Source organism: Fringilla coelebs (assembly GCF_963513975.1).
Source record: "Fringilla coelebs genome assembly, chromosome: 31".
Taxonomy (NCBI): Eukaryota; Metazoa; Chordata; class Aves; order Passeriformes; family Fringillidae; genus Fringilla; species Fringilla coelebs.
Genome location: NC_140057.1, coordinates 2,019,073 through 2,028,353, shown reverse-complemented (window position 1 = coordinate 2,028,353; position 9,281 = coordinate 2,019,073). Strand labels below are relative to the sequence as shown.

At 56.5% G+C, this 9,281-nt stretch overlaps 1 protein-coding gene across 1 annotated transcript; it reads left to right on the top strand.

The window, feature by feature from the left end:
- Nucleotides 1-4,288: 4,288 nt before the first annotated feature.
- Nucleotides 4,289-5,260, top strand: LOC311164333 (olfactory receptor 14C36-like; the record flags this gene model as incomplete). Its single annotated transcript, XM_084223751.1, has 1 exon — nt 4,289-5,260. Exon 1 carries the CDS (start codon nt 4,328-4,330, stop codon nt 5,258-5,260), a length of 933 nt encoding a protein of 310 aa, XP_084079877.1. The 5' UTR covers nt 4,289-4,327.
- Nucleotides 5,261-9,281: the final 4,021 nt, after the last annotated feature.

The window sequence follows — 9,281 nt, the reverse complement described above, 5'->3', positions numbered from 1 at the left end:
AGGTCTGGCTGGCTTGGCCCAAGGGTGGCCACATCTCATCTTCTTCCAAAACACTTGAACTTCACGCTTTTCTTTTCCTATGGGAAAAACAACCCATCTTGACCAGGTGCTCATGGTCAAAATTGAGATTCCACCTCCCAAGGATTCCTCTATGACAAAAGCTGCCAGGACAAACAGGTCTGTGTGGCTTGGCCTCTCAGGAGCCTTCTCTCTCTTCTTCTGCCCCTGAAACACTTGGGCTCTGTGCTTTCCCTCCTATGGAAAAGAAACATCCTTCTTATCAATGCAGAAATGGCCAAAATGGGGATTCCACATGAAAAAACCCCATATATCCAAGGGTTGCTCTCAGACAAAAGCTGGCAGGACAGAGAGGTCTGGCTGCCCTTGGCCTCTGGTGACTGCCCCTCATCTGCTCCTGGAACACTAGGGCTCAGTTGTTTCCTTCCTTTGGAGACCATTGGGACACTGTGAGGCCCATGGAATCAAGGGAACATGGAACAGCTCTGGCTGATTTGGCCTCCCAGGGGCCACCTGACAGGTCCAGCTGATCTTGGAATGTCAGGGGCTACCTCTCATCTGCCCATGAACCACTGGGTCTCCTTGCTTTCTTTCCTATGGAAAAGAACTGTCTCTCTTTTCAGATGCCAATGGACAAATTAGGTACTCCCCCTAAAATATTTCCTATATGCAAGGGTATCTCGCAGAAAAAAACCTGCCAGGTCTGGCTGGCCTTGGCCACTGGTGGTCACCTCTCATCTGCCTCAGAAGTACCAGGGCTCTGTGCCTTCCTTCCTATGGAAAAGAAGCAGCCTTCCTGTCCAGGGGCCATGGCAGAAATTGGAATTTGGATGCCAAAATTCCCAGGATTGCTCCCCGACAAAAGCTGCCAGGACAGACAGATCTGCCTGGCCTTGGCCTCTGGTGATTTTCTCACACTATGAGCTGAATGTTTTCATCTCTAAGCACCTTGGAGAGGGCCCAGAGATCTCCCAAGCTGGTGTTTGCAGGCCTCAAGAACAAAATCCATACATGAAGGCTGATGTGCCTGGGCTCAGTTGTGAAGAAACTGAGGACAGAAAAAGAGTGTCCTGGCAGGGCTTGAAGGGTGGATTCAGAAATGGTGGAGCTTTTTCTCCATAGCGGGAACAGCCAGAGAGAGAAATGATACCACAAATGCAGCTGGGGAGGCACAGACTGGACACAAGAGGAGAGGAATTTCCCTGCCAGGGCAGGGCTGTGGTGCAACACATTCCCCAGCAGGAGCCTGGAGCCGTGGGCAGGGAGGGAGGGAGGCAGTGCTGAGGGAAGCCCTGCTGCAGGGCAGATATGGCACCTGCCCAAGGCTTTGTGTGGGCAGGCAGAGGCAGGCAGGAGGCAGAGCTGTCAGCAAAGGAAGGAGCCAGCCAGGTGGGGCAGCTGGGGGATGACGGCAGCCTGCAGGGACAGAGGCCAGGGCAGGGACACCGTAGGACAGCCTGGGCTGCACAGGGAACAGGGATGGGCAGCAGCTGCAAGGCCCTGACAGAGCCAACTCCTGCAGCACATGGCTGCTGGCCCTGGGGCCATGAGGGGACAAGTGACCCTTGCAGGCCTGGGGCCTCATTGCCTCCTTGTCCCTGCTCAGCAGCCTGGCAGGGACCGCTCCATGGTCCTGCCCTTGACATTGCACATCCCCACATCCCAGTGCCCATCCTGGGAAGAGCCCTGAGCAATGAGGGAGGGACAGGATCTGCCTTGCCAGGGGCTGGGGCTCAGGCCTTGGCCCTTTGCATTCCTGAAACACATCTAGGTTTACTCAGCACCAGAGACACCTTTGCCTTGCTTGTCCCCACCTGTCATCACTGCCTCCAGGGTTCTGCTCTACCTGGTGAAAACTTTCTCAGTCGTGTCCCTCAATGGGACCCATTAAAACTTCCAGAAACTTTGGAGTTTAAATTTAACTTTTAGTTCTTAAGAAGTTTTTTGAACCCTCTCAGGGACTGAGTCTGATGTAAACAACACCAAATCCCCAAGAGGGTCATTAAAGTCCTTGTGCTGTGTCTGTGCTGCTGAGCTGGGCTGGGCTCCCGGCACAGAAGGAGCTCCTGGAAACCAAGAAGAGCTTCAGAAAGACATTTCTCCTGATAAGCAGCTTTTTTCCCAGCCCAGCAGGACTGAGTGCACTGCCTGCAGGTACCTGAGAGCAGTGAAGCAGACAGAGGCTCAAACCAGCTGGAAGGACAATTCTGAACTCATTCATGGAGAAATCTTCACCACTTCTGACACAGTCAGTCTCTGGCTGCAGGAATCTCCTAAAGCTGGAGATGGCAGGACTGACATGACTGTAAGGATGGCTCTGCTGCCATTTCTGCTTTGGGGGAGGATGTGCTCCTGAGCGGGGCTGCTGTGGGCACCCTCAGAGGGACAGGGCAGGACGGCTCCTGCTGCCAGGGACGGCTGCAGGGGGTGAAGCTGGGGCTGCAGCCAGGGCTGCCCAGAGCTGTCCTGCATAACAGGTCCTGCAGCCCTCAGGGCTCTTGGTCAGCCCAGGGGAAGTGCCACCTGCCGGGGGCAGCTCTCAGCCCGCCTGGGAGCTCCCCATGGATGGCACAGGGGAGCTGTGGGTGCAAGGTGACTCCTGCCAGGGCAGGTCCTGCTGCTTTGGAGAGGGTGCTGTGCAGGCCAGGGCTGCTCAGAGCTCTAGTTCATGCCCAGGTCATCCCTGGGGGGAATTTTCATGAGCTCATTCAGGGCAAGGGGTTTCCTGCTGGGGTCTCTGCTTTCCTGAATCTGTGCTCCCACTTTTCCCTGGCTCAGCTTGGTGGCAATGGAAACTCAGCTGTGCAGAGTAGAGCAGGGGCTGACGCTCTTAAACCATCACACTGAGTTTTCCTGGGAACCTCAGCAAGTGCCTGCACCTGCCCAGCCTCCAGATCCATGCAGCATCACCTTTCCATGGTGCCCAGGCCAGGGGAGCTGCTCTTTAGTCCCTGCAGCCCCAAGCAGCTGCAGGGCAGGGCTGGCCCAGGGGCTGGGCTGGGTTCTGGCAGCTCTGTCAGGGAAGGAGCACGGGGCCACAGGAGCAGCTCGGGCTGGCACAGCTCCAGCAGCAGAGCCGTAGGCAGGGAGGGAGGGAGGCAGTGCTGAGGGAAGCCCTGCTGCAGGGCAGATGTGGCACCTGCCAGCCCTGCCCTGCAGGGCAGACACTGCCCTGAGCAGCACAGCTCTTGTGTCCCCTCCCAGCCAGCACAGCCCTCATCCCAGGGGCTGGGGCCCTCAGTCCCTCCTGGGCCAGCAGAGCAGCTCCAGAGATGAAGGGCATCTCTCCGGCCATGTGCCCATTCCTTGCTGACCAGGGCCTGAGGGCCACTGTCCTGCCCTGCTGCTGCCTGGCAGGGGCTGGGCAGGGCTGGGCAGGGAAAAGCTTTTCCTCAAGCCTGGGTCTCTCTCCTTGCCTTGCCCAGGTGCTCCTGGCATTGCTGAGGGTCTCTCTGGAATGGCAGTTCCAGCTGCAGGGTCAGGCCCAGTCCTTGGGCTCCTCCTGTGCAGGCTGAGCACAGCAATGGGGTGTCCCAGCTCCCTGTGCCCGGGGAGCTCTGGGCAAGGCAGGCTGGGAGGCTGGCAATGAGCCCACTCTCCTCAAGCAGTGCCATGGACATAAGCCTTGGTGTGTCCTCAGGATGCCATCCAAGCTGAGAGCTACCTCCAGGGGACTCCGGGGGACAGGAGTGTCCTTGGCCAGAGGGGGGCTGAGACTGAGAAAGGCTGAGCCAGCTTGCTCTGCTGTGGGTCCCTGTGCCCTCAGCTGTGTCAGGCTGATTTCCAGGGGAACACAGGGACTGCCCTGGATCTCAGAAAGGGCAGCTGGGGACAGATGGAGCGACAGAGCAGCTCCCCTCACCCTTCACTGAGTTGCAGCCACTGCGCTTGCTTTGCACAGTTCTCTCTGATCTCCCTGGGCACAGCAGGAAACCATCTTAAACTGCCTTTGGCTATCACTGCCCTTAGCCCTGGGACGGGAGGTGCTGCTGAGCTCCTCTGCCTCAGGAGTAGTCTGGGCTGATGACGTCCAAGCCCAGGACTGGCCCCGTTCTCATTCTCATGACCCCAGTGCTGCAGAGCAGAGCTGACCCCTCGGTGTCCATGGGCAGAGCCCCTGCTCATCACAGCAATGGGGCCAGATCCCAGCAGAGCTCCAGGCATGGGGCTGAAGGAAGGGCTCTGAGAAAAGGAAAATGGGGTGGGACAGAGCAGCAGGGGCAGGGCTGGGAAAAAGGGCTTGGACATTGCTCAGCAAAATGTGTCACTGTGTCCTCCTTGACCAGGACTCCATGGGCAGAAGGAAGAAATGTCCAACAGCAGCTCCATCAGCCACTTCCTCCTGCTGGCATTGGCAGACACGCGGCAGCTGCAGCTCCTGCACTTCTGCCTCTTGCTGGGCATCTCCCTGGCTGCCCTCCTTGGCAACAGCTTCATCATCAGCGCCGTAGCCTGCAGCCACCAACTGCACACACCCATGTTTTTCTTCCTGCTCAACCTGGCCCTCACTGACCTGGGCTCCATCTGCACCACTGTCCCCAAAGCCATGCACAATTCCCTCTGGGACACCAGGACCATCTACTACAAAGGATGTGCTGCACAGGTCCTTCTTTTTTATTTCTTCATCTCAGCAGAGTATTTCCTCCTGACCATCATGTGCTACGACCGCTACGTGTCCATCTGCAAACCCCTGCACTACAGGACCCTCCTGGGCAGCAGAGCTTGTGCCCACATGGCAGCAGCTGCCTGGGCCAGTGCCTTTCTGTATTCACTGCTGCATACAGCCAATACATTTTCCCTGCCTCTGTGCCATGGCAATGCCCTGGGCCAGTTCTTCTGTGAAATCCCCCCGATCCTCAAGCTCTCCTGCTCCAAATCCTACCTCAGGGAACATGGGCTCCTTACAGTTAGTGTCTGTTTGGTATTTGGCTGCTTTGTGTTCATTGTTTTCTCCTATGTGCAGATCTTCAAGGCTGTGCTGAGGATCCCCTCAGAGCAGGGACAGCCCAAAGCGTTTTCCACCTGCCTCCCTCACCTGGCTGTGGTCTCCCTGTTTGTCAGCACTGTCATGTTTGCCTACCTGAAGCCCCCCTCCATCTCCTCCCCATCCGTGGATCTGGCACTGTCAGTTCTGTATTCAGTGGTGCCTCCAGCCCTGAACCCCCTCATCTACAGCTTGAGGAACCAGGAGCTCAAGGGTGCAGTGTGGACACTGATGACTGGATGCTTTCAGAAACATTAAACTGCTGGCCAGTTTCTGCAAATCACTTGTACTAAACTCATCCTTCGTACTTCTTGTACATTTCATTTTGGAGGTTTTTATTTGTTTTACTTTTAAACTATAATCCACAAAAAAAAATGTCATTGTTTGTGCCATTGTTCATTTAGTTTCTCTCCACCTTTCCTGTGGCTACAGACTGTCAATGAGGGACTGTGCTCTCTGTGCCTTTAAAGGAACTAAAAGATCTCCCAGCAAAGTTTTCTGCAGAGATGCCCTTTTGTTGCCTTCTCTGGAGCTGCAGCAGCAATGTCTATGAGCAGAGCTGGGGGCAGATCAGTGCTTGCACAGCAGCTGTGCCCAGCAGCAGCAGCACTTGGTGTTGCCAGTGCTGCTCCCATGGCCCTGCCCCGCTGCCCTGGTAGCCCTGGTATTGCTGTAGGGCCTGAGTGCTCTCGGGGCAGGGCACAGTCCTGGGGTGGCAGTGCCAGGGCTGCAGCAGGGACAGGCCATGGGCACTGCTGGGGCAGCACTGATGCCTCAGGCCAGGTCCTGGGGGCTCCAGTCTCCTTGCCCAGGCTCTCTCAAGAACACGGCCAGGCCAATGCTGAGCACAGAAAACCCCCGTGAGCAGCCCCAGGCTGGCCGTGGGCAGGCTGGGGGCAAACAGCATGGCTGGTGCTCTGCAAGGGCCCTGGGGGAGATGGGAAGGAGCAGCAGAGCAGGGGCTGATCCATCCCCAGTGCACTAGACAGCCCAGGGCAGCGTCCCAGAGCATCCTCATGGAGCTGCAAACAACATCTCCCCTCTGCAGCCCTGGCCTCTCCCCCAACTCACACAGGTGCCCCATCCTTGCAGGCACAGACACAGCAGCACTGGCTCAGGAGCCCCTGTTTGCATTGCAAGAGCAGGTGGGAGCACCCCTATGCTGTTGGTGTGGGGACATGAACCTGCCATCAGTCCCTGGGGTCAGCAAGGGCTGGGGGACACCAGGGAAACCACTCAGCTTTGTCCTGGCCTCTGCAGTCAGCCAGAAAGCTTGTTCCCATCAGCTGGGACTTTCCTGTCCCACTGCAGACACTGTTGCTCAGAGCCAGGGCTGCCTGGCAGCCACCCCCAAAATGCCCTGAGCATTTCCTTTGCTTCACCTTTGCTTTCTTTACTCTTCCTGCTACAAATTTCTTCCTCTTGCCCACCCCAGCTCTCTCCCCTGCAAACAGCCCATCCCTGTTTGCCCTTTCCTCTCTGGCCCCACTCCCCATTGCAGTTCCTGACTTGGCACCATGGGAACATCCCTTGGGCAGCAGGATCATCCTACAAGTGCTGCAGGAATTGTCTGCAGGCTCCTGCAGTGCCTCCTGCTGCTCCCTTGCCAGAAGTGCCACAGGCCAGGGGGGCACATCTGGGCTGCTGTGTCTACCTCTGGGGCTCCCTGTTCTGGGCAATGAGGAGGAGTTGCAGAGGCTCTGCAGGACTGACAGGATGGGCTTTGAGGCTGGCAGGAGAAGCTGGGGGACCTGGGCTGCTGGAGGTTCTCAAGAGGAGGCCCAGGGCTCATCCTGCAACTGCTCCAAGGGTGGTTTCATAGAATCACAGAATCAGCCAGGTTGGAAAAGACCTTGGAGATCATCAAGTCCAAGCTCTGCCCTAACACCACCTTGTCTCCCTGAGCCTTCTCTTCTCCAAGATAAACAACACCAGCTTTCTCAGCTGCTCCTCACAGCACTTGTGTTCCTGACCCCTAACCGGCCTTGTTGCCCTTCTCTGGACACACTCCAGCCCCTCCATGTCCTTCCTAAATTAGGGGGTTCAGGACTGGACACAGCACTCCAGGTGCTGCCCAACCAGTGCTGAGCACAGGGGAAAACCTGTTAAACCTGACCTTGTTGGATTTGGTCCCTGGATCCAGCCTGTCCAGGGCCCTGTGCAGAGCTCTCCTACCCTCCAGCAGATCATAACTCCCAGCCAACTTGGTGTCACCACAGTTCCTTGAGGCCCCAGAGTGTCCCAATAGTCTCCATGATTCCTTGAGGCCTCCCAGTGTCACAATGTCCCTTTGGTTCCATGGCACCCCATGGTGTCACAAAGTCCCTTGGATCCTTGTGCCCCACAGTGTCATAATGGCCCTTGGTCCCCCAAGGCCCTGCAGGGTGACAATGGGTCTTTGATTCCATGAGGTCTGGCAGTGCAGCAATTCTCTCCTTGGTTCCACAGTGTCACAATGGCCTCTTGGTCCCAAGGGCCACCATGTTTTTCACCATGACAGAAAAACATGTTTCTGTCATTCCAGGAGTCCCTGAGGAGCAGCACTGGCCCCTTGGTTCCATGGGGCCCTGCAGTGTCACAATGGCCCCATCATGACACCAGGTCCTGCTCTGTCACAATGCTCTGTATGGTTCCACAAGGCCCTGCAGGGTCACAGTGGCCTCTTGGTTCCATGAAGCCTCAGAGTACTACAATGAATTCCTTGGTGCTGCAGTGTCACAATGGAGCCCTGATGACACAAGATCCTGCAGTGTCACCAGGGACCCTTGGTTCCATGGAGCACCACAGTGTCACAATTGTTCCCTCAGTTCCTAGGGTTCCCTGCAATGGAGCAATGGCCCCTTGATTCCATTGTCCCCAGGCTCTCCCAAGGGTCTCCTTGGTTCCCAGTGGCACAATGGCCCCTTGGTTCAACAAAGCCCTGCAGTGTCATGGTGGCCTCTGTGGTTCCACCAGGACCCAGACTGTCACCATGGACTCCTTGCTTCCATTCAGCCCCACAGTGGCACCATGGCCCCTTGGCTCTGTGCTGCCATGTCGTACACAGTGTCACCATGATCCTCTTAGCGCCACCAGGCCCCGCAGTGTCACAATGGCCCTTTGCTTCCCCAGGGCCCTGCAGTGTCACAATCATCAGAGAATCAACCAGGCTGGAAATGACCTTTGAGAGCATCAAGTCCAGCCTGGGACCCAACACCACCTTGTCACCCAGACCATGGCACTGAGTGCCACATCCAGTCTTTCCCTAAACACATCCAGGAATGGTGACTCACCCACCTCCCTGGGCAGCCAGTTCTTGTGACCTGTGCTGCCCAACCAGTGCTGACGACAGGGGAAGAATCACTGCCCTGCTTCTGCTGGCCAGAGCATTCCTGATCCATTGGAATCCCAGGGGTTGGATGATGGAAATGGTGGGGACAAAGTGTAATTGATTGTCAGCCATGGAGGGTCTTGATTTTCATATCTATTCAGACTGCATCTGGATATGCTGGGGGTCAATATCAATTCAATTTTGCTGATATTACTCAAGAAAAGATAACAGGACAAAACATATGTTTTCAATATACTATATCCACATTGAATACACTTCTGAAATTTGTGTAATTAACTACAGAAGAATTGAAAATTTCAGTGATTCCATGGGGCTTTTCTTGCTTGTTTATTTTGAACAAATGTTAATGAGCTTTTCTAACTGAATTCCTGAACTGAAGAGCTCAAGAAAGAAGAGGCCTCTGGTGTAGTAAAATTCATCAGCAACCTCCAAGTGGCTGAGGATACATCCCCATCAGAGCAGCAATGAACAGGAATGGGCACAGTTTTGTGACTGCCCCAGCTTTGGGATGGGCCCTGGGCGTGGAGCAGGAGCAGCTCTGGAGGGCCCCAAGGCCAGGGCTCTTGTGCTGCCCTGGGCAGATGGGATGGCAGCAGGGGCTGCAGAGCTCTCAGCACCTCAGCCAGAGGAGAGCAGGGCAGCCAGGGAGCCTCCTTGTGCCTTGGCCAAGCCCCTTCCCCATGGCTGGGGCTGCGTCCTGTGGGAGCTGCAGCTGCTGCTGTGCCCTTGCCAGGGGCTGAGGCCGTGGGGCCAGTGCCCAGAGCAGCCTGGCCTGAGCAGAGCTGTGGGGCCAGAGCGGGCTGGGCTGGGCTGGCCAGAGGCCCTTGGTGCTGCCCAGAGCTCAGGGCAGCTGGCAGAGCTTGCAGGGAGCTGGGCTGGGCTCAGAGAGCCTGGCACAGACACCATCAGTGTCCATCTCAGCCTGGCTGAGCGTGCAGGGGCGGGACT